The sequence below is a fragment of the Lipotes vexillifer genome, unplaced genomic scaffold (assembly GCF_000442215.2).
Source record: "Lipotes vexillifer unplaced genomic scaffold, Lipotes_vexillifer_v1.1 scaffold230, whole genome shotgun sequence".
In the NCBI taxonomy this organism is placed as follows: Eukaryota; Metazoa; Chordata; class Mammalia; order Artiodactyla; family Lipotidae; genus Lipotes; species Lipotes vexillifer.
Window position 1 is genome coordinate 7861048 of NW_006775143.1, and position 25825 is coordinate 7886872.

At 40.2% G+C, this 25825-nt stretch overlaps 1 protein-coding gene across 1 annotated transcript in view; it reads left to right on the forward strand.

Annotated features, from left to right (window-relative positions):
* The window catches only part of SVEP1 (sushi, von Willebrand factor type A, EGF and pentraxin domain containing 1), a 186639-nt gene that overhangs the window by 20805 nt on the left and 140009 nt on the right, over positions 1-25825 (forward strand). Inside the window, exons 2-3 of the mRNA XM_007449809.1 lie at positions 10209-10464; positions 13685-13861. Of these exons, the coding sequence (XP_007449871.1) occupies positions 10209-10464; positions 13685-13861 (433 nt within the window). The remainder of the gene's footprint in view (positions 1-10208; positions 10465-13684; positions 13862-25825) is intronic.

The following is a 25825-nucleotide window of genomic DNA, read 5'->3' on the forward strand; positions in this document are numbered from 1 at the left end:
GTCATTAGTCTATAGGTGTGACTCAAAGTTCTGAGTTCACGTGACGTTTCGTAGGGGAAGAATAGAGGAAGGAGAAAGAGAAAACTTGGAAATGATATAGAAGGACAAAATAGAGGTAAATAAAACCCTGTAAATATACTACCAAGGGATAGTCAACATTTTGAGGTACATGCTGTTAGTCATACTCATACATACATGCACATACATGTAGTATTGAATACATTTACACACACATGCACACTAATGTAAAAAAATCATTGTTTTTGGTTACCTACTTTTTACGTTTAATATTATTCAGTATTATTATTATAAGGATATTTCATGATTGCCCTGTAATTTATTTAACCAGTAACCTATTGTTGCAATTTTATATTGTTTGCATTTTCTATTTTGCAAATTATTCTAGGATATTCATCCTTTTGATCACTTTTTATGTGTATCCACGGTTATCTCCTTAAGATATCCTTAGATGTAGAATTGTAGTTCAAATCACATGAAATTTTGGGGGCTATGGTCACTTTGTCACACTGTACTCCCAAATATTAACAGTCCAGGTGGCATTTCCAGTAGAAGTAACTGTTTCCCCACATATTTTGCAACTTTTACCTTAAAAAAAAAAAAAAAAAACTTCGACCATTTGAGAAGTGAAAAAATAGTATTTCTGTTATTGAACTTACATTATTTGGGTTGTTAGTGAAGTTAAATGTTTTTCATATTTTCTGACAAATAGAATTCCTTTTTCTTTTTGTCTTTGTTTTGTTCAAACATCTATGTTTCTGTTATTTTTCTCATTCTTTTGCTTTAGAGATATATAAAAGTTCTTTATGTTTTAAGGACCTTAATACTCTATTTGACAAGCATGATGAATATATTTTCCAGTTTGTCCCTTGCTTTCTAATTTTGATTTTTTGAGACAGAGCAGAAACTTTAAGGAATGCAGTACTAATTATGGTTTTGTCTTACTGCCTTGGCTAGAAGTTGCAAAAGGATTTTAAGTAAGAGTGAAAATACTTAGAATTGCTGATTTGCTCCTCATCTAATTGGGAAATATGCTGAGTCTTCACAGTTAAGCATAATTTTACAGTGTTGCTTTGAGATAGATACTCTGTCATATTACTGAGTATCTTTTTATTTCTAATTTTCATTCATAAAAATGCAAAACTTAATTTTATTGAATGCCTTTTTAGTATCTTGAATTATTATTTTCTTTTAATTGGCACGATTATGTTGTGTTATAGCAAAAGACAATTTTAATCTACTTTTGCATTTGAGGAATGAACCTTATTGAATAAAGGAGAAAGATCTTTTGAATCTTATTTTTTTATTTAGATTCACTTTATTTTTATTTTTTATTGAAATATGGTTGATTTACAATGTTTCAGGTGTACAGCAAAGTGATTCAGTTTTATATATATATATATATATATATATATTCTTTTTCAGATTCTTTTCCATTATAGTTTATTACACGGTATTGAATATAGTTCCCTGTGCTATACAGTAGGACCTTGCTGTTTACCGATTTTGTATATAGTCGTTTGTATCTGCTAGTCCCGAACTCGTAATTTATTCTTCCCCCCTTTCCACTTTGGTAACCGTAAGTTTGTTTTCTATGTCTGTGAGTCTATTTCTGTTTTGTAAATAAGTTCATTTGTATCATTTTTTTAGATTTCATATATAAGTGATATCGTATGATATTTGTCTTTCTCTGTTTTGAATATCATTTGAATTCAGTTTGGGAGTATTTATTTGGAATTGTGCATTTATGTTTCTAAATGAGGTTAGTCAGCAGCTTTTTACTCTAAATTTGTACTAATAAACTTTTTTAGTTTGGATTTCTGACATTTTATCTCACTACCACCAAGGTGTATTTCTGTCTTTCATTGCCGTTTTGGTTTCCTGGCTTTTTTTTTTTTTTTTTTCTTTTCCAATCCCTTGCCTCCCGCACATCTCTGTTTTCTTCTTAGCCTGCTCTCTTTCTGTGGCTTTCAGTTCCTGTTTTCATAGACGCTATGGCTTTCTAAATCCTAGTGATGCGAGTACCATTCTATTGCATTGCTTTCTTCTTATTTCAGTACTAAATTCTGTGTTCTTCCAAATCTTTAAGTTGATTTTGCAGTTCTTGAGTTGACAGAATATTTTTATGGGCCTGCTTAGACGTTCTGTGTTTTTCCCTCCAGGGACAAGGCTATATCTAGTTTGACCTGCATGGTCCACTATGGTAGACACTAGCTAGATGTGGCTATTTAAATTTAAATTAATTAAAATTACACATAGTTATGAATTCACTTCCTTAGTTGCAATAGCTGCCTTTCAGGTGGTCAGTAGCCACATGTGCCTAGAGGCTACTCTATTGAACAGAACAGATAACATGTCAGTTATCACAGAAAGTTCTGTTGGACAGTGCTTACTTAGACCCTCTGTTTCCAGATGCAGTGTGTGGCTTATTTTTAACCCTCTTCACTGATCCCTTGGGTGGGTTTTCAATTTGTTTTATCAATAATAATAATAGCAAATGTTATAGCCATGTATTCCAACACTGATTTTACGCACTTGTTGATTGTTTGCTGCAAACACTTTCACTGGATATACCATTTCATTCATGGTTGAGGAAAAAGGAGGACACAAAACTCCTATCTGGCTTCTTTGAAATTTTTTGCTAAATAAAGTAAAGATAGAATGTAAGGTACAGATAAAGTTTAGGAATTCACTGTGAAAAACAGAACTAAATCCTAGAAAGCATTTATTATGTGCACTTACCATAGGTAAATAAAACACTGAAATGGTGATGAGAAATGAAATAAACAAAGTACTGAAAGGAAAACAAAACTGGCTGAGAAGCTAAAGGGAATAAAGAGAAAACTGTGTGAGACAAAGAAGTATTGTAAAAAGAAAAATAAATGCAATGCCAGGATTAATTCTTTTTTTTTTTTAAGGTGACAATTTTTAGGCGATTTTTAAGGTGCTTTTTTTAAATAGGAAGCATAGTCGATTTACAATGTTGTGTTAGTTTCTGGTACACAACAAAGTGATTCTGTTATATATATATCTATTCTTTTTCAGATTCTCTTCCATTATAGGTTATTACAAGTTGTTGAATATAGTTCCCGTGTTATACAGTAGGTCCTTGTTGTTTGTCTGTCTTATATATAGTAGTGTGTATATTTTAATCCCAAACTCCTAATTTATCCCTTCCCCCCTCCCCTTTGGTAACCATAAGTTTGTTTTCTATGTCTGTGAGTCTGTTTCTGTTTTGTAAATAAATACATTTGTATCATGTTTTTTTTTGTTTGTTTGTTTGTTTTTTGCGGTAGGCGGGCCTCTCACTGTTGTGGCCTCTCCCATTGCGGAGCACAGGCTCCGGACGCGCAGGCTCAGCGGCCATGGCTCACGGGCCCAGCTGCTCCGCGGCATGTGGGATCTTCCCAGACCGGGGCACGAACCCGTGTCCCCTGCATCGGCAGGCGGACTCTCAACCACTGCGCCACCAGGGAAGCCCTGTATCATGTTTTTAAATTCCACATATAACTGATATCATATGGTATTTGTCTTTCTCTGTCTCCTTAGTTCACTTAGTATCATAATCTCTAGGTCCAGGATTAATTCTTAATTGGACGTAGAAGGGAAGAGAAGCACTGTGTAAAACCAGTGATATGGAAGAAAAGCTTGAGACATTTCCACCAAATTCGGAAGGAAGTAGAATGAGATAAAAATGAAAAAAGAATAGAATATGTCCAGAAAATGATGAACCAACAGATGAATATGAATATATCCTTTTTCCAGATATACTATTCACAAATGTAAAGCAATAAACATTCCTTGAAGTGAAGAGTATTTGAGTATTCAAATTAAAAGTATTAACTAAATAGCAGATGAAGCTTGATGAAATTTTGGAATTTGAAGAATGAGGAAAATATTACAAGTAGCTTATGGTGTCTTTTTTTTACATTGAGGTATAGTTGATTTACAATGTTGTATTAATTTCTGCTGTGCAGCGAAGTTATTCAGTTATACATATATATATACATATTCTTTTAAAAATTCTTTTCCGTTATGGTTTATCACAGGATATTGAATATACTTCCCTGTGCTATTCAGTAGGACCTTGTTGTTTATCCATTCTATATATAAAGGCTTGCATCTGCTAACCCCAAACTTCCAATCCGTCCGTCCCCCACCCCTCAACCCCCGTGGCGACCACAAGTCTGTTCTCTATGTCTGTGAGTCTGTTTCTGTTTCATAGACAGGTTCACTTGTGTTGTATTTTAGATTCCACATATACGTGATATCCTGTGGTATTTGTCTTTCTCTTTCTGACTTACTTTGCTTAGTATGATAATCTCTAGGTCCATCCATGTTGCTACAAATGGCATTGTTTAATTCTTTTTTATGGCTGAGTGGTATTCCATTGTATGTGTATATATACACACCACGTCTTCTTTGTCCATTCATCTATCGATGGACATTTAGATTGTTTCCATGTCTTGGCTATTGTAGATAGTGCTGCTATGAAGATACAGACGCATGTATCTTTTTGAATTATAGTTTTGTCTGGAAATATGCCCAGGAGTAGGATTGCTTAATCATATGGCAACTCTATTTTTAGTTTTTTGAGGAATATCCATACTGTTTTCCATAGTGGCTGTACCAGCTTACATTCCCTGTGGTGTATTGTTTGTACTTAATGTTCCCTAACATGGAAAAAGACATATGTGGAAAACAAGTTGAAACACTGGCATAATTCACTAGTTTTCTGCCTCCTGGAGGAAAGTGGCTCTGATAGAGTCACAATAGGTATCAGTTCACAAAATCATATTTTTTAAAAGATGACTTATGAGTTTCTCTAGTTACTATCCTCAGTCAAAGTTGGCCACAGTGGGTAATTGCAGCTAAGGTTGTGCTGAGGTTGGTATTATATCTACATGTAGTTTAATTAATGGAGCCCAAGGGCAAATATTGTCCCCATGTCAGCTTTCTTGTAACCTCTGTTTTTCTTTCAAGATCATTTTTCAAAACAGTTCCCTTGTGGCCTGACTTGGATGGCGTGGGGAGGGGATTGCAGTCTTGTGTAATGGTGATGGATCTCGGGTGTTAGAACAATGTTACACAACCCTGCATTTTTATCATTCTGATGACTCTTACTGGACAAGGGGAGCTTACTTCTCTGCCAGATATTTATACAAGCTAATCAGAGGCTTGATACAATACAGATGGTGATAACCTTTTGCTATACAAAGTTCATGTCAAGTTTTTTGTTGGCCACAAAGGGTTTGCCTCATTCAGTATTCTGGACCAAAAAATTCTGTTTCTTAAATACCTTTCAAAGGATTGCAGATGATGTAAACTATTTCAGGAACAGTAAGCGGAGAATCAAGAGTTGGTCCTCTACCACATTCCACCAACATTACCACAGCTCTATTTACTTCTTAGATCTGTGGGATGAAAAAATTGTTTTTATTGAATTATGTTCTTATTCAAGTATGATGAAGCACAGAGATTGGGGGAGGGGGGTAGATTATTTTCAGTAAATCATCCATTCCCCGCTCTATCCTTAAAGTGCATTCCAAACCCAGATCTTGTGTAATTCTTTGCTTGGACTACTAGTCCTGCTATTCTTACTATTTTAAGCTTAATATATTGTCTTGCCAACAGATATAATGGTTCCTGTAAATACTCAGTAGTTCTCTGCAAGAAGAGAAGAAAAATAGAATCACAGCTTAAAGTGTTTTGTACCTAATGAGTAGTACAACCAGAAATCTCTGCAAATCCTAACCTGGATGTCAAGGAATGTTATTGACAGGAGTGAAGATTAATATTCCAAGATGGTATTTGTTTATGTCTAAAGGACAATAAAGGCACAAAAAGAAAACTTTATCTTTTTTTGTGCAAAACTATACAACGTACAGCACACACACACATTCTGTATATTCCCACTGCTCACTTAAGACCAACGTACTCAAGCAACTCTCTCCAGTGTATCCTAGAGTTTATCCACTCTAGATTTCTAGATGTGGAATTGCTGGATCAAATGTTTGGATAGAAAAAAAATTAATGAAGAATTTGATAAGCTGACTCTCAAGCTCAATTGGAAAGGAGAATGTTCAAGGTTAACTACAAACATTTTAAAAGAGAAAATAAAAGGATGTTAGAGTTTCCCTACCAGATATGAAAAAAAATAATATGACAGTATAGTAACCAAACTATGTGGCATTGGCCATGAATCAGCAAGTAAGTCAATAAAACAGAATGAAGAGACTTTAACCAGGGAAGAAAATTGCTTATGAAGTTGGATAAAAGTAAAGGGAGTATCTATTTCACATCAAAGAAAAATGTATGGATTTAATAATTTTTTAAAAAACAGAAGTATTAGAGAAAAGAATATGAGAATATTTTAATAGACTTGGGGAGGGGAGGCCTTCTAAAGCAGTATACAAGAAGAGAGAGAGATAAGGGTGACTCCAAGGTTTTCGGCCTGAGCACTGGCTGCATTATGGCCTGCTATTTATTGACTAATATTTATTGAGTGTGTACTATTTCCCAAGTGCTGTGCTAAACTTTGAGAATTAAGAATTGAAGAACTAGACAAAAATATCTGCCTTCAAGGAGGTTACATGTGGGGAGACGACTAGGTTTTTGTCTGAAGTTGTCCTTGCCTTTGTCACCTCGGAATATCTTTGAGCTGTGTTGCAAAGAGGTTGAATCAAGTGACCTCCTTCTCTCTCCACCTGCCCTTCATCTCTAGCCTTTGCCCCTCCCTCTAAATAAGGTGGGATTGTCGGAGTTCCAAAAGACTTTATTCTACCTGTTTTCCGAGATATCACAAGGTTCCATCAGTAAGAGAAGCTGTGTTTGTAAAAAAGAACACATTTCACTCTCTGCCGATTAAGATTTTTTTAAAATTCTTTATTTTTCTAATATACTTTTCTAGTTGTCATTTCTATTTTGAGACTCCAGTCCACCCGATGAGAGAAAACTCCATCCAGGTACTTCCAAGCAAATTCAAAATCAGAAATTTCTCAAGTGCTTCACTTTTGAAAACGGGAGCCACATTCAGGAATGTTTCCCTCTTCCGTTTCTCCCTCTAGTTGAGTCTAAACTTTGGAGCTTCTGCAAAGCTGCAGCAAGGGAGTGGATGTCCACCTCTCAGCTCTGACACTCCCTGCATGTCCATCATCTGGAATTGTCTCAGTTCTCTCATCAGTGGTCACGATGATCATCCTTGGTCGTCTGCATATGGGTTTGTCAGCTTTGCCACCCTTGGTGCAGTAATCTCCTGGGGCTTCCAGGATTTCTTCATGTGGATATTGCCTGAGAGAGACATAGCTCTCATGGTCTGTGCTGTCAGCCTCTCCACATCCTTAATATTGCAAAACTCCCCAGGAGTCTTGATATTGCACCAACTGTCTCGCCTAAGCCTCTCCAGGAATACACAAGACTCATCAGGTCTTCACCCCTTCAGCATCCCACATAGTTATATTCTATTGCCCCATGTCACTGTGACCAGCAGCACTTCTGTGGGACTTACCATTATCGCAGATATCCACATGGAAAGAGGACTCATGGATCCCTATACCCATCCCTATAAAGGAATGTCAGTCATCGCTCCTACGGTGACTGAGTTGGGGGGTGTGGAGGGATTGGTGTAGAGCACCGCGCCTCACAGCAACATCTAAATCTCCTCTCCTAACTCCTCTTTCTCTCCCTCTCCTCAGAGGTTCTTTTTTAAAATTATTTTTTTTATTTTTTATACAATTTTTAAAGGTTGCACTCCATTCACAGTTCTTATAAAATATTGGCTGTATTCCCCCTGTTGTACAATACATCCTCGTAGCCTGTCTTACACCCAATAGTTTGTACTTCCCACTCCCTCACCCGTATATTGTCCCTCCCCTCTCTCTCCCCACTGGTAACCACTGGTTTGTTCTCTGTATTTATGAGTCTGCTTCTTTTTTGTTATATTCACTAGTTTGTTGTACATTTTAGATTCCACATAATAAATGATACCGTACAGTATTTGTCTTTCTCTGTCTGACTTATTTCACTTAGCATAATGCCCTCCAAATCCACCCATGTTACTGCAAATGGCAAAATTTCGTTCTTTTTTATGGACGAGTAGTATTCCATTGTGTATAAATACCACATCCTTTTTATCCATTCATCTTTTGATGGACACTTAGGTTGCTTCCATATCTTGGCATTTGTAAATAATGCTGCTGTGAACGTTGGGGTTCAGGTATCTTTTCAAATTAGTGTTCTTGTTTTCTTCAGATATATACACCCAGGAGTGGGATTGCTGGGTCATATGGTAATGCTATTTTTAGATTTTTGAGCAACCTCCATACTGTTCTCCACAGTGGCTGCACCAATTTATATTCCCACCAACAGTGTACAAAGGGTTCCTTTTTCTCCACATCATCACCAGCATTAGTTATTTCTGTTCTTTTTGACAATAGCCATTCAGAGGTTCTTTTCTTGTCTGGAGTGAGGAAATATCTTACACGTACCAAGTATTCACCCCAGATCTTCTTGTCATTCATCAAGAGGGCGGCTTTTTAAGCTTTAAGAGCCATTAGTATCTCATGTTATTCTGCCACATACACCTGCCCTCCGTTCCTGTCTTCAGTACGGTTCTTCCACACTGTTTGTTTTCCTTTATTTCACTTGGTTTTCTAGAAGAAGTGGAATGAAGTGTTTGAATACCTTTTCTCAAATTGCTGGCTTTCCAGAGTAAATTTTAGTTTAATTTAATTGTCTTTAAATTCGGATTTAACAGCTTTATCTTTAGCTCACAAACTCTGAAACTAATTGGCAGGAATTATTGAATTAGAATAAATACCTATTAATTATATACTAATGAAATATGCTTTCTACAGACATGAATCTTATGAGAGAATCTGGGTCTTATAGCTGATCCTGATCCTGTCCCCTAACATGAATTGAGGCAAAGTTATTTTTAAAATCATAATATCTCCTTTTAACTTTAACAGAATGTAGGTTATAATGTTGCTCCTCTTCTGAATGTAGTATTTCTTGAATCATTGCTTAAGAAACATTGGATTCCTTCTAATAACTTGCCAGAAAATATATCCTGGTGCCTCTTTACCTTTCCTATCCATTTCTGATGAAAAGCAACAACAGCAAATTTATTTATAAGCCAGACTCACCATTGGTTCTCTTGTGCCTTTACAGTATGACGTTACAAAGCATCAGTGGCAATGAATATACACTTTTTAAAAAAAAAAAAAAGGTTTCACCTTTTTCCTTTTATCTATAGAGAAGGAACAGCATATAACATTGTAAAGGATAACTCACTTGTCCTAAAACAGTAAAGCCCAATTGTCAAATTGAGTGAATCAGTATTTTCTCATGAAGATAGGACACCACCAAAAAAACAGCTGATTTGGTGCTAATACTGGGTGGTCCAAAAAAGATGAAGTGTTGAATCAATTCTCCAATTTTGGAGGAGCAGTGGAAAAACAAATAGAGGAGGCAAGTGAGTCATTATTAACTCTGGAAAAGACACGTTCTGTTAAATTTTCTTCTCGTCCAGCTTTTAGTGTGTGATCATGGTGGTTCAGCTAGGTAGGTAAGTGGGTAGCTAGCTAAATATGATAGGAAGTAGATACATAAGACTCAGATTTGGTCCATATTTTGAGCCTGAAAATCAATAGAAATAGTTTAACAATAATTGATAATATTAATACAAATTCATTCCATAAACTTTTTTTTTTTTTTTGGCTGTGCTGGGTCTTCGTTACGGCGCGTGGGCTCTTCACTGCGGTGCGCAGGCTTCTCTAGTTGTGGTGTGCGGGCTTAGTTGCCTCGCATCTTGTGGGATCTTCATTCCCCGACCAGGGATTGAACCTGCATCCCCTGCATTGGAAGGTGGATTCTTTACACTGGGCCGCCAGGGAAGTCCCCATAAATATTTGTTGCTCTCGATTAGCAGGCTCTATGGCGATGATGATGATGATGGTGATGATGATGATACATTTTAAATGCTTTTGAGGTTTATTGTGGTTCTTTGAGAAGACCATTGTAGGCTCTCATCTGTGCCTGTTTGTGTTTTATCTTCACTGATCAGTGTTCCATTCCTCACTCTTGTGAAATGTTAATGATCTTCACCAGCACTCCCTTACCTAATAAGGTAGGCACAGAGTAGGCCAACACAACACATACTCATACTAACTTGCCCTATTTCATTGCAGCAAATTCTTCGTCATTCTAGAGAAAACTCAACAAAAGTTATATTTCTCATTACGGATGGATATTCCAACGGGGGAGATCCAAGACCCATTGCAGCATCGCTGCGAGATTTTGGAGTGGAAATCTTCACTTTTGGCATATGGCAAGGAAACATTCGAGAACTGAATGACATGGCTTCCACCCCAAAGGAGGAGCACTGCTACCTGCTCCACAGTTTTGAAGAATTTGAGGCTTTAGCCCGCCGAGCGTTGCATGAAGGTAATGGAAACCTACTGGCATAACACAGTGCCTTTAAACAGGGTTTGCTTCTTGCTTATTTCTTGAAACCCACTGTGGGTATAATACCAAGCCCTGTGAGGTTTTTGCTGAGCGTGATGCCCATGTATTCTTCGTGTATTATGAGCTGCGTTGAACTTCATGAGTAGAGATGACATTCTGGCCTTGCAACAGGAGTATTTGTTTTGTTTTGTTTTGTTTTTTAATAACTGTGATATATTTTCAGTAAAATATCCACATGCTCCCACCTGGAACCATTAGAATCAGTGGAATGAACTGAGGTGTGTTTTGAGGCCACACACGGAGTCGGAAGCCTTGACTTACATCTCATCTTCAGTTATCTGGAAGGATGAAGTAAACATTCAGAGACATGCTTAGTGAATCTAACCAGAATGTTTCCAGAAAGATACATGAAGATGATAGGGACAATAAATACTCAACACATGCTTCTTGACCTGACAGTTTGAATATAGATATGCTTATGGGTAAACTGAAGGGCAGTGACAGCGACAGGGAATAGCATCAGTAAATCCATTCATTAGAGTTCTTTGTACACCATTTATAAGGATGTTTAGTTGGGTGACTTAAGTCAGATGAACTTGCAGGTGTAGTACGGGCATGTATTTTGCAGTGGTCCAGGAGAAAAAGTGCAGACTGGGAGGAGGAGATGGGGATCTAGCCTCAGACCAAAGCCATGGGGCAAATTAGGCTTGATCTTTGCAGGTGTGCACATGAAAGATTCAGTTTGATCGGCAAATCATGGCAACGTGAGGTTTCCTCACAATTAGTGACGTTCAGAATAAGTGGGTCAGCCTTACTGTAGTTCCAACAGAAGAGTTTAGAGCAGCATCTCAGGCTACCTATGGATAGAGCAAAAATTCCCAATTGGTCACCTACTAACTGGGTGGCTTTGGGAAAATTATTTAACTTTTGCACTCCCTAGATTTCTTGTTAATAGAGTAGGGTACAAGAATAGTACCTACTTCATAGGCTTATTCCAAGGATTAAATGGATTAATACACATAAAGTGATTAGAAAAGTCACTGAGGGCTTATTATACTAAGCTCTCAATAACTGTCCATTGGCTATTACCTTAGCCAATTTATCTAACATCTATGAGCTTCAGTTTCCTCTACTTTTAAAATAGAGATATTATAACATGTACCGAATAGCTTTGTCAGGAGGATTAAATAAAATATTTAAATTTCACCAGCACAGTGTTTGGCATATGACAGAAGTTCAGTAACTGGGGCTTTTTTTGTTTCTCCTTTTCTCTGGGAAAAGTGATATATATGCTGAGTAGGAAGACAGAGTGGCTGTTGCACTAGATGGGATTATGAAATTGTGGGTGTTATTAGCTGTGTCATAGAGGACTCATTTCCAGTCCTACCAACCTTCTGTTTTGTAGGATGGGGGCCTTCTGCCCAGTGCAAGTTGAGTCAGAAACTGGATGGGACAGAGTCTTCAAGGAAAGGATTTTGGTTACCCTATCACAACAGAGTTTTGGAAGGCATCACTTTTATTACAAAATACTAAAATCTAAAATGTGTAATACTCTATAATCAAGTTTCCAGGTTCCATAAGAAAAAATCCTGTTTTTACTGAAAAGAAATGATGGGGGCAAAGGAAGTGAACCTCATTTCTCCTGCCTCCATGTTCTCTGAAGCAACTTTCTTTTTTTATATATAGTTTTTTATTTTTATACAATTTTTAAAGTTACTTCCAATTTACAGTTATTACAAAATATTGCCTATGTTCCCTGTGTTGTACAATACATCCTTGAGCCCATCTTATACCCAAGAGTTTGTACCTTCCACTCCCCCACCCCCACACTGCCCCTCCCCTCACTGGTAACCACTGGTTTGTTCTCTCTATCTGTGGTCTGCTGAAACTACTTGCAATTTGGATGGATCCACTTTTGGTCTCAAGGCTGTCCATGTTTGTGGCCGGTCTCAATAGATGTAGGTTCCAGAATAATAGCTTTCCACATATGCAGCTTGTTCACTTATCTCTCTCCCCGACCTAAATGCCAGTGCACCAGTCTTAAAGCTACGTTTTTCTTGCTCCCTCAACTGCCAAATAAACCTGTGTCTCAGAGCTAAGTCCAAGATGCCCATGTTGCAGACCTTGTACCCACACCATAGTCTATTAGATGGGGCTTTAATAGGGTACTTGGTTGTACAAGTCTCTTTCTCTTAGGGCAGGGGTCTTCCCTTTACGTTGTCCCTGTCTATTGTTCAGGGTCTTAATGCATAGAGACAGATGTTCCATAACTGAGACCATCACCAATCTCCTTTCTGGGTATTCAGTGGCAGTTCATGTGTCTTGCTGAAACTCACTCATTTGAGTTTCTACTGTGGACCTATCACTGTATCTGGGCCTAGCACTGTGGACCTAGTGCTGGAATTTAGGCTAAGACTTTTGAACTTTCTCAGCAGGGTAAATGGAACTTACTGTGTGCCTGATTCTAGGCCATCCATTCCTGATAAGTCATAGTCAACCTTACCCTGCCCTGTTAAGTCACTTTCAGAACAGGACAGCTCTGCCTGTGTTGTTGAATTCCCAGCATGGCTCACTTCAGAGCATGGCTCAAATAATCTGTATGGTCTCCTTTTACACAGCAAGTGAAAATTTATTTAAAGTTGAGAGAGGAACCAGATCCTGGTTCTATTATTCAACTTGTGCGGTGCCATTGTTTCAGTTTTTAATCAAATAATTATAGAAGTAATGGTATTTATTCTTAAATCAGTAATCACCATCAGCACCCTTTGACAGCAGTCAGGATTGCAGCTTTATTTATTTATCTGAACAAGGATTCTAGAAATCTGGTTACTGCTGCCTGACCTCATGCTGGTGTGGAAGCCAGGGGACTGACCTGGAGAACCGACTACATTACTTCCTGCTGCATCTGGAGATTCCTCGCTGAAACTACTTAATTTCTGCCTGACCCTGCCTGGCCTTGAGAACTTATGATGAGGTCCAAGACTGAAATAGCTTAACCAGCTGAATCAAATTCCCACTCTGTGGTCCTGCAAACCACACACCTTCATATTTGGATGGGAGTGGGGAGCAGTTGGGAATTTGATGGAAATGAAAAGATATCTTCTCTGTCTTGAGCTTCAGTTGTGGTAACGAGAGAATGTAACATTCAACCGCTCATTCATTTTTTTTTTTATGACCCCCTGTCATATGTGCTTGGTAGATCTGCCTTCTGGGAGTTTTATTCAAGAGGATATGTCCCATTGCTCATATCTGTGTGAAGCCGGCAAAGACTGCTGTGACCAGATGGCAAGCTGCAAATGTGGGACACACACGGGTCAATTTGAGTGCATCTGTGAGAAGGGGTATTACGGAAAAGGTCTACAGTACGAATGCACAGGTGAGTGCCCAGTCTGTGTGTAACTGTAGCCGTTGTCTTTTCTTGTGCAGGAATCAGTCCACATACTCCATGAGTAAACACTAAGTATTTGGTACTGCTCATGAGTCTGTGGATCGCTTGGGCAGCACTTTTGGTCTCAGCTGTGTTGGCTCAAGCATTTGTCATTGGCTGTGAGTAGGGTTGGCTGCCCCGCTGTTCTTACCTGAGTTCTCTCACCTGTTTGGGGATCAGCTCGCTGGAGGCTGGTCTAAAAGGGCTTGTCTAGGACTACTAGACTGTCCTTTATATGCCCTCTCAGACCCCATGAAGTCAACCCAGGCTTGTTTACATGGTAGGGGCAGAGCTCCAAGAGGACGAATGGCCTCTTGAAGACTAGGTTCAGATCCGGGAAGGGGGAAGATTTGGGGCCTTTTCTTTGTAATCAGTCAATAGCCAAATCGCCAAAATATGCCTCAGCCTCTGTAAGAGATTGCAGCCAGTGGGATTCCGGTCCTCAGGCCACATGTAACTTGTAGGATTGTCACCAAAAAATGTAACCGATGGTCTTTTAGCTCTTCATAGGTCTCCACGAAGGGACATTAGAAAGCTCTAAAAGTGACATCACTTCAAAATGGAATTCACTTCTTTGACATGTATAATTTTATCTCCTCTAGGTTTTCTTACCACAGGATCTTCATGTTTTTAATACTATATTAGAAAGACAAGAAGAACAACGTAGAATTCTTGGGTTCTAAATTATATTTTAGCTGTGATAAAAAATAAATTATGTTTTAGGAAATATCAAATATATAGAAGTACTATATGGTTTCTCTGTGATAGCATTTTGTTTGCTCTGTTTTACTTGAAAGGTAACACATCTTTTAGAACTTAAAACTCTTCCATGGTTTGCTGTTTGGGAAAAATGTATTCCCATGGAAATTAATACCCACCAGGAGAATTTGGGGGCAGTAGGTTTACTTTATACTGGCCGGTGTGGTCTTTCACTGCTCGTTTCACATGAACATTATTTTATTCTGCTGTTCGGAAGGTAGGTGGGCCTGCCCTGTAACACAGAAACGTGGTTCTCCCAGGGGTGAACCTTCCAGGTCTTTGACCTGACCGGCTTTCTCTCTTTTCTTCTCCTAGTGGGACATTTCTTCTCATGGTCTTCTTTTACTCACTTTTACTCTGTTTTTTAAATTCAAGTATAGTTGATTTACAGTGTTGCGTTAGTTTCTGCTGTACAGCAGAGTGATTCAGTTATAATATATATACATTCTTTTTTTTAATGTTCTTTTCCACTGTGGTTTATCCCAGGATATTGACTATAGTTTCCTGTGCTCTACGGTAGGACCTTGTTGGTCCATGCTGTATATAATCATTGGCGTCTGCTAGTCCCAGCCTCTGACACTTGCTTTCATTCGTGTTGCTCCCTCATCTCCCTTCCCTCGATTTCTCCTCCCCCCACCACTGGCCCTGATCCCAGCTGGCGGACATCCTTCCCGGGTCCGAGCATCCATGCTCGCCCAGCAGAATCATTCCTTTCTTGGCCCTGCTCCCACTCCATCAAGCAGGATTTCTCATTTAAGCAGAAAAAAGGGAGGGTGGGATCTGCCCAACTGCCTCTGAGTTGGCAAAATGCCTCCCCTTGAATCTTCCCACACTTTCATGAACAGCCCAGCTTGGCACTCTCCCCGACGCCCCCTCCTTCCCTCTCCCGTCCAAGCCCACCGAACACAGGCAGAAGCTCTCGTTTTCTTTGCTGCACTGTAGTCAGCATGTCTGCTTTCCGTGTGGTCCTAGACTGAGCTCGCTGCCAGCAAGCCACTGCCGTGTGGCTGCCCAACAGCCTCAGCCATGCTGTACCCGGCCTCCACCGCTCCCGGGCACTGTAATCTTGCATCCCAGGGGATAAGCTGCAGGAAGAGAGGGGGGCAGTTCACAAACCCACTGCCCCCAGTTACCCAAGTCGCTGTGGCTGCTACCAGTCATGCATCGCAGGCAGAGAGGCACAGCCGTCCGTCTGTAAAATGTACACAGTTGGGTGGGCCTGTCAGTGGAGCTGCAGTGAGGGGACAACAGCACTTTGGCTGCTGGTTCCAGCCAAGAACGCCAAGCACAAAAGGATTCGTTTTTCCATCCCTTCTCTTAAATTAGTAAGCCTTCCTTACATGCAGGATTGCAGTTAGATCCAGTTCACTTATATAACTGTTTTTTGTTTTTTTTGTTTTTTGTTTTTTTGGCTGTGCCACGCAGCTTGTGGGATCTTAGTTCCCCGAGCAGGGATCCAACCCGCATTCCCTGCAGTGGAAGCACAGAGTCTTAACCATTGGACCGCCAGAAAGTCCCTGATATAAATGTTGATATCGTCATCTTCAATATTTGTCTCTCAGGGGTTAGAGAAAGTGGTATTGGAACTCTGAGTTGTGATTTTCACACTTTTGGGAGGCAGTGTTCATCACTGGCTTCTCCTTCATGGTACCAGCTAAGAGAAAATAAATTATAGCCTTCTGATGACATGAAAGACTCATTACTAGACTCTTATCTTTTGGAAAGGCAGAAAGAAATATTTGCTCTAAATCATCCAGTACTGAAAACCTAGCAGCTGTGAGCCCCTTTTAAAATCCATTTAGCTGACAAATGTTCCTGAGCACTTTCTCTGTGCCAGTGGTTCGGTAGTTCAATGTGCAGGTAGGTGTTCAGTGGTGAACAGACAGACATGGTACCTACCTTCTTAGAACTTACAATCTAACTTCACAAATCAATTTGTAATCACAAACTGTGAAGTGCAGTATGAAGAAGGGACTGCAGAGAAGGTTAGACTAATATTGTACTCTCTAAACCAAGATCTGCAGGATGACTAGAAGATAGTTATTTTATTGCTTCAGGAGAGGATGTTACCTTTCATTAAGAAGAGTTGGCATTCTGGGAATTTATCCTCATTGTAGAAACAATGCCTTTCCGAAGCAAATCATTTCTCTTTAGAGCCAAAAGAAACCTTAGGGATTATCTGCTCTAAACCCTTCATTCTACAAGAGGAAATTGAGGTCTCAGGGGAAGACGAGTATTTTGCTCAAGATGGCATATCCCACCATCAATCAGCAGGACCGGGAAGGGACCCGGGACACTTTTCTCTAAATCCTGTTTACAAGATATCAAACTGCTTATTTTGCACTTTTGAAAAAAGCTTCTTGGGTACATTGCTTTTTGGAGACCATAAACACTGAACTGAAAGTGGTTAAAAATGCAGAAGGATCGAGCTCCAATTCAGCCTCTGACATAAACTATGTGGCCTTGGATGATTCTTTCTGATTCTCAGTTTCTTCTGTAAAATGGGCTTAATAGTGGTATAGTTGTATGTGTATATATATATATATATATATATATATATATATGTGTATAGTTTTATATATATATATATTTTTTGGTATAGTTTTATGTATATATATACACGTACACATATGTATATAGAAGTATACCTATAGATATGTGTGTGTATACAGTCATGTATATATGTGTAGATAGATGGTTGGGTAACTGAGAGAATATACTTAGAATGCTTAGGACGGTACCTGGCACATCAATTCTTGATCAGTGGTAGCTTTTATTATTAATCATTGTGAGATATTATAAATGTTATGAGAAAGCTAATGAATGAACATTAAAATAGTTATCTCAAGAATGAGATACTTGAAGACAAGGGATCCCATCTATTTTGTAAATTCCGCTCTTCTGCGCTAGACTAGTGGCCCTAACCTGAGGAATTGTGCTATGGGGAGGATAAGGAAGGTTCCTGCATGCAGGTGAATACCATCGGGAAGCTTTGCCGCTACTAAAGGTGGATACCATATTGACATGATGAGTATCCAGTGAAAATCAAGAATCCTGTGTGAAAAAAGGCAGTGGGATAATGTGCCATTGGATTTTGAAGTAGAGGTTGTTTGCTTGATTAGGGAAGAGTTATATGCTGAGGCAAATTGTATTTGTTAGTTTCATAGAAAAGGAGAATACTAGAGCTAGCGGTAAGGGTTTTTCTCACAATTCACTTGGGAGATGACGAAACTGCATCCCATATAGGAAGTTGCTTTTTTTTTTTTTTGGTTGTAAATCAATGCTTTATGAAAGGCTGTTGATATTTTGTTTTTGTTTTTTTTTAAAAAAACCTACATAACTCGCTTTCATTTACTGCAGATATTTCGCATAATTCAGAAATGGGACTTCAATACTATATGAGCAGGTTTCAAGGGCTGAGAAAACATCCTTCTAGGATTAGTTATTGAACTTAAGGGAAGAGGACTAAAAAACTGGAATCTAATGAAAGGGAGTCGCTTCCAATTTCTAGCTCTAGGATTACTTTCCTCATTCTTCACATTTAACATAGACATTTGGAAGCGGTGGTGACGCTGATGACAGCAGTAAATGACTGATGATCGTGATAATAATAATGATAGCTAATATTTGAGTAGCACTTACTACATCCCAGACACCATTTCATAGCAGAACGTACATACTTCTGATTTTTTTGTTTTGCGGTACGCGGGCCTCTCACTGTTGGGGCCCCTCCCGTTGCAGAGCACAGGCTCTGGACGCGCAGGCTCAGCGGCCATGGCTCACGAGCCCAGCGCTCCGCGGCATGTGGGATCCTCCCGGACCGGGGCACGAACCTGTGTCCCCTGCATCGGCAGGCGAACTCTCAACTACTGCGCCAACAGGGAACCCCCCCACCAAGATACCATTTCAATCATCGATATATTATAAACTCATGTAATGGTCACAGTAACTCTCTGGAGTATTGTGAGACAAGGAAACAAAATCTGAGAGGTAAAGTTACTGGTCCAGGGTCACACAGCTAATAGAGCTGATTTATGAACCCAAGTTGTCTGGCTCTGGAGTCTACCATCTAGCCATAGAGACAGACATTCAACAAATAAGCACAATTGAAAATATAATTTCAAATTCTGTTAAGTATCAGTTTGATCCTTATGAGATCATCAATATTTGATCACTTTCAACCCACAAGGTAGCAGCTTCATGCAGCTCAAGGTGATATTAGGCAGGAAAAGAAGAGAATGAGTTATATAAAGACAAACCCAATCATGCCACACCCCTGCTTACTGTATTTTAATTATGACTCATTTGTTCAATAAACTTCAAGCTCTTTAGCAGAGAATTAAGGTTGTATTATTTGACCTCTTTACCCTTTGACCTAAAAGCTGGAGCTAGTTATAGTTTCCCCCAAATACCAACTCTATTTCATTCCTCAGACATTTCTTCATGCTTCTGCAGGTTCCCTTTCCCACCACACCCAACTATTCGCTTTTTTTTTTTTAACATTTTTATTGGAATATAATTGCTTTACAATGATGTGTTAATTTCTGCTGTATAACAAAGTGAATCAGCTATACGTATACATACGTCCCCATACCTCTTCCCTCTTGCATCTCCCTCCCTCCCACCCTCCCTATCCCACCCCTCCAGGTGGACACAAAGCACAGAGCTGATCTCCCTGTGCTATGCGGCTGCTTCCCACTAGCTATCTATTTAACATTTGGTCCAACCATTTGCTTTGTTCCTGCTTCATCAGACTAGTGATTTAATGGGCAGTGATTTTCTAGTTCATTCTGTATCCTCACTGCCTGCCTTCAGAGCCCATCAAGGAAAAGGATGTGGGCTTCCCTGGTGGCGCAGTGGTTGAGAATCTGCCTGCCAACGCAGGGGACACAGGTTCGAGCCCTGGTCTGGGAAAATCCCACATGACACAGAGCAACTAAGCCCGTGCGCCACAACGACTGGGCCTGCACTCTGGAGCCCTCAAGCCACAACTACTGAAGCCCGCACACCTAGAGCCCGTGTTCCGCAACAAGAGAAGCCACCACAGTGAGAAGCCCACGCACCACAACGAAGAGTAGACCCCCTCGCCGCAACTTGAGAAAGCAGCAACGCAGCCATAAACAAACAAACAAATAAATAAATTTATTTTTACAAAAAGGAAAAGAAAACGGATGTAGGTAAGATGCCAGGTTTAATACCAGAATCTTAAATGGACGAGAACTCATTATTGAAATCTTAGGCAATTGCCTGGTTTCCACCGCTGCCTTGGGCACCACAGGGTCCTTAGCACAAAGGCATGTGCTAAGACATTTTTAAGAATGTACTCAATTTGTTTGAATGCAAAATATTTACATTTGGTTAAATTTTGTCAGCAATAAATCAAATACAGAGTATGGTTAATTCACTAGATGAGTCATTTTTACATGGATAGATCATCATAATCAGTTGTGAACAGCTAGTGAACTGTTGTAAATCCAAGCAGTTGCAGCTGTTCTGAATTTCGCCTGAAGGGATTTGAGAGACACAGAGACAATAGACATCTTGAGACACTGCTTTGCAGGCATTGACTCCATTTCAGTGAGTTTGGAATGATTAGCAGATTTAAAATTATAGCTGGATGGGGGTCAAGGCTGAGGACCAGATAATAAGCCAAAGCCCCGGTTATATTATTTTTCATAAAAGGAAGGCTACACAGTAGAAATGGTAACAATGGAATATTTATGTGGGAATATCTTATTACACATGTAAATATATACACACAATTCCCCACCCCCACCCGGCACACACCTGCACACACACACACAAACACACACACACACACACACACACACACACACACATTTTCCTGTCTAACATTTCTTTGGAAAGAGAAAGGACAGAGAGCTCTAGAAATTCTTGAATAGAAACCAGAACATTTGGAAATCTTGTTCTCTGAGCAGAGCGTAGCTGGGTTTTTTCTCCAAAAAACATCCCCAGTGGTGCCTAATAATGGATCTGTAAGGTGTAAGGAATTTGTACAATGTATCCCTATTTGCTTTTTTATGAGGGAATATTGCTGGCATGTTGACAGTGATTCCCATCAGCTTGAGGAGGATGGGTCACTGCTGCCTGCACTGGGCTAGTTTGTTCAGTTTGCCACTGAATGTGGTAGGTATTCGGTCCTGATGGTGTATTTTCCAGTCTATCATAATTTTTTTTTTTTTTCGGTACGCGGGCCTCTCACTGTCGTGGCCTCTCCCGTTGCGGAGCACAGGCTCGGGACGTGCAGGCTCAACGGCCATGGCTCACGGGCCCAGCCGCTCCGCAGCATGTGGAATCTTCCCAGACCGGGGCACGAACCCGTTTCCCCTGCATCAGCAGGCGGACTGTCAACCACTGTGCCACCAGGGAAGCCCTATCATAATTTTTATAACAGGAAAATGCATATCATTAGACTATAGGTGTGAAACATCACCAAACTCCAAAGTCAGAATATTGTATTTCAGTTCAGTTATTGTATTCTTCAGCTCTGTACCTTCTATTTGGTACTTGACTATATTTTCTGTTTCTTTGTTGAAGTTCTCACTGTATTCAGTCTTCTCCCAAGTTTGGTGAGCGTCTTTATGACCAGGACTTTGAACTCTTTATCAGGTGAATTACTTATCTCTGTTTAATTAAGGTTTTTTTCCTGAGGTTTTGTCTTATTCTTTTGTTTGGAACAGCCGTTTCTTCATTTTCCTTGACTCTCTGCGTTGCTTTCTGTGCGTTAGATAACAGACACCTCTCTCAGTCTTGAACGAGCGGCCCCGTGTAGGAGATGACCCTTATTGTTCACCCCTCCCCTAGCTCTTGGTTGTCTCTTGAACCTTTGTGACTGTCCACGCAGCCTATTTTACTTTTAATTTATTTTAGTTGAGGCTGTGCCGGTACCTGTCAGTGTCCCAAAGGGGAGGATCTCAGTCAGCACCTAGATTCAGGCTGTTTGGAATTCACACCTTTGGGTAGCAGCTTCTAAAGTATGCAGATATTTAAAGTATGCGATATATACAGTCCTCTGGGACCGCAAGTGTAAAAGACCTGTTGGCCGCCAGAGCTGGGTGATCTGGAGGTGTCCCCTGGGTGGCAGTCACAAAAACTGGGGCTCCAGATGAGTGTATAAACTTTCCAGGAGGTATCAGGAAGGTGTGGCGTGGCAGAGCATGCATAGATGGCACCCAACTGCCTGGGTTCCCTGAGAGCACCTCTGTAGGCCTCTGCTTGCTTGGCAAAGCTGAAGCCACCCCTCCAGAAGCCTCCAGAAGAGGAAAATAGGCCTCTTTCACAGAGGCAGGGGCGCGGTGGTTGGTTTCAGTGTATTGCCTGTGCAGTGCCCTGGTGGGGAGTAGCCTGCCTGGAACTGTCTCTCCGATCGTTCCAGGGGACCCAAGAACACTGGCCACCCCCCAGCCCCGGCCTCCAGAGACAGGAAATCCAGGGACATCTCCTGGGAGGCAGTCGCAAAAACCAGGGCACCAGACATGTGGGAAAGCCCCACTCTGGGAGATATTGGCGTTTTGGAGCATGGCCAGGGAGAGCATGAAGATAGCACCTCCTCTTGGAGATCTCTGGAAAGGATCGCAGTTAGCACTTACACGTGTGTTTAATTAGAAACCTGCCCCCTCGGGCTGCAGCTGTGATGATTTGCTAATAGGCCCTTTCACAGAAAGTCTGAGCTCCTGTGTCTGTTGCCTGTTCCTGTCTCTTGGGGGCGGAAGCTGTTTAAGAACTCTTTCTCCATTGGTTACAGTCCTGTGGGTCCCACAAGCATAAGCCCTGCCGGCCTCCAGAGCCAGGCAATCAAGGGGCATCCCCTCCTCAGCAGCCGCAAAAGCCAGGGCACCAGCCATGTGTGAAAGCTCCTCTTCGGGAGATACTGTGGCTCTAGCGCACAGCGGAGGGAGAGAGTATAGATGGCATCTGCTGGAAAAAAGAAGAAAAAAAGATGCTACCCACTGGCTAGAGTGAAGAAGGGGAAGGGGGTGAAGATGGTGTCCGCCAGTCAGCAGGCCCCTAGGTGTGTGCTAATCTCAGATGCTTTAAGATGAGCAAATGAGCTTCAATCACAGCAAGTCTGGATGCCCCTGGACCCACTGCCTCTGCGCTGAACCCTGGGGCAGGTGAGTCATGAAAGAGCCCATTAAGAGGCGTTTCTCAGTTCCTTATGGTCTATGGGTCTCGTGGACTCGAGCCCTGTTGATTTTCAAAGCTAGATGTTCTGGGGTCTCTTCTCTCAGATGCAGGTCTTACAAGTTGGGTGCTCACGTGGGGTTCAAACTCCTCCCGCCTCAAGGAGCAGCTTCGGGCTTTGAGTTTCCTCTGGATTGTGGGTGGCCACGCTGTGATGGGGCTTATGGCTAGGTTGTGTCCCAGCCCCTCCTGCCTGTTTCGATGTGGGCCTTCTGTCATTTGCCCAATGTGTAGGGGTCGCTCAGACAGCTTTTAGTTTGTTTTTCAGAGGAAGTTGTCCCATATGTAGCTGCCGATTCAGTGTGTCGGGGGAGGTGGTGAGCCCAGGATCCTCCATCACCATCTTGAACAGAACCTCTCAAAGTCAGAATGTTGTTTCCTTTAGAGCTACTCATAAATATACCCAATATTTAAAAATTGTCAAAAGAAGGATTATGACCAATTTCTGCTTCTCACTGTAAAATCTTCCTCTCTCCCCTCTTCTTTTCCCCACAGCCCCATTATAAGTAATTCTTTCCAATAACAATGAAAAGGAGACAAAGGGAAAACAACTAACATCTGCGAAATCAGTAATCTTCAAATGTTTGCTCACGTAACCCCTAAAGAAAGACTGAAAACCCACGTGCCCCTCATTGATTTTTAAGAGGCCCCCTAAACTTTTCAACGGGGTTTGTAAAGATGGCACTTCTATAGTACTGTATTGATGTTTTAAAATAAAACTGTTGCAGCACTATTAAATGTACCCCCCGAAATCTAAGTACTGCAGCAAATTTGATTCCTTCTAGTAGTATCCATTGATGAACAAGCACCTTTTTAAAAAAAGTTTTATTGAAGTATAGTTGATACAATGTTTTGTTAGTTTCAGGTGTACAGCAAAGTGATTCGGTTTATATATATATATATATATATATTTTTTTTTATTTTTTTTTTTTTTTTCTTTTTCAGATTCTCTTTCCCATATAGGTTATCACAAAATATTGAATGTAGTTCCCTGTGCTATAGAGTAGGTCCTTGTTGGTTATCTATTTTATATATAGTAGTGTGTATATGTTAATCCAAAACTCCTAATTTATTCCTCCTCCCCGCCTTTCCCCTTTGGTAAACATAAGTTTGTTTTCTATGTCTGCAAGCACCTTTTTTTAATGCCGAAACTTTGCATGTTTTCTTAGATCTCTTTACTCCACTTCTACCACATAATTCTATTCTTTTTTTTTAATAGTTCTTTTTTAAAAAAATATTTATTTATTTGGTTGCACTGGGTCTTAGTTGCAGCAGGCAGGCTCCCTAGTTGCGGCTTACAGACTCCTTAGTTATGGCTTGCTGGCTCCTTAGTTGTGGCATGCAAACTTTTAGTCGCGGCATGCATGTGGGATCTAGTTCCTTGACCAGGGATCGAACCCAGGCCCCCTGCATTGGGAGGGTGGAGTCTTAACCACTGTACTGCCAGGGGGAAGTCCCCACATAATTCTCTTCTAATGCAACATATTTTTATGTCCTAAAGGTTTTTATTGATTGCAGAATTCTACTTCTCTGCTACAAAAATTGTTGATATCAATTGAAATTTTTACATTTTCTGTGACCAAAATTGCTAACAGATTGAGTTATTATTGCAGTTGTTACTTGTATATAATTTGTCAAACATTATTACACATTTTGATACTTGTTACATATAAAAAATAAGATACTATTGGAGAGTCATCTCTTAATCAGACGGGTTGTTCATTAATTCATGGACCCATGGATTTCTGTTGTTCACTATTAGAATAAGAGCATACAGCATTCATTTCAATGCTGTTTTTCATTTTTGTAGGTTTTAGTGCTGAAAACCTTCTTCATACAAATATGTAGATGGCATTTGAAAGAGTTGTGTTAAATTGATGTCACTCAGTTCTTGGAGTTCCTCCTGAGTTACATGCCAAAAATAACATGAGTTATCTATTGTCAAAAAAGGATTGTAAATGATCTCTCAGCTGACAATTCCCTTAGGTCCTCTTTCAATTTTATTGAAACTAAGGAACTGGAAAACTTTTCACCAGCAAAAGGGGTTTGTAACCCATCATTCCAATGATTTACTTTCTCAAATTTCTGGGAAGCCCCCCCAAAGACTAGAACTTTACCAGGACTTATTAAAAGACTACCTGTTACTATTTCATTTGGAAGCATTTTGTTTAACGTTGATCTTGGGAAAAACAAAATAGTATGAATTTTAATAAACTTTAAAAAAAATAATTTTATTTTTTTAATTTATATATTTTTGGCTGCGTTGGGCCTTTGTTGCTGCACGCGGGCTTTCTCTAGTTGCGGTTTGCGGGGGCTACTCTTCGTTGCAGTGTTCGGGCTTCTCATTACGGTGGCTTCTCTTGTTGCGGAGCACAGGCTCTAGGCATGCAGTCTTCAGTAGTTGTGGCACACAGGCTCAGTAGTTGTGGCTCGTGGGCTGTAGAGCGCAGGCTCAGTAGTTGTGGCGCACAGGCTTAGTTGCTCCGCGGTATGTGGGGTCTTCCCGGACCAGGGCTCAAACCTGTGTCCCCTGCATTGGCAGGCAGATTCTTAACCACTGCACCACCAGGGAAGTCCCTGAATTTTAATAAACTTTTAACAATTCAATAGTCTTTGATAAAATTATTTTACCCTAAAATGTGCATTAATATCTTCTTATCAAAATCTTGGAGCCATAGATTTAGCTTATTTAATTTCTGAACAAATATCTACCATATCACCTATTTGTGAAAATGTTTCTCACAGTCAAACCTATCCTCCAAATCAGATTTATTTTCTGAGAGAAAAAGGCCTAAATAAGCCAGTGCACATTCCAGTGGCAATCATATTACTTTAGAATTCTACAATTGATAAACGAGGCAGAGAGCCTGCCCTGAATTTGTCATCTGGGTGAAATAAGCTGCTGCCACCTTCAATATTTCTTATGGACATTTTCTTCCTTGCTTTGCC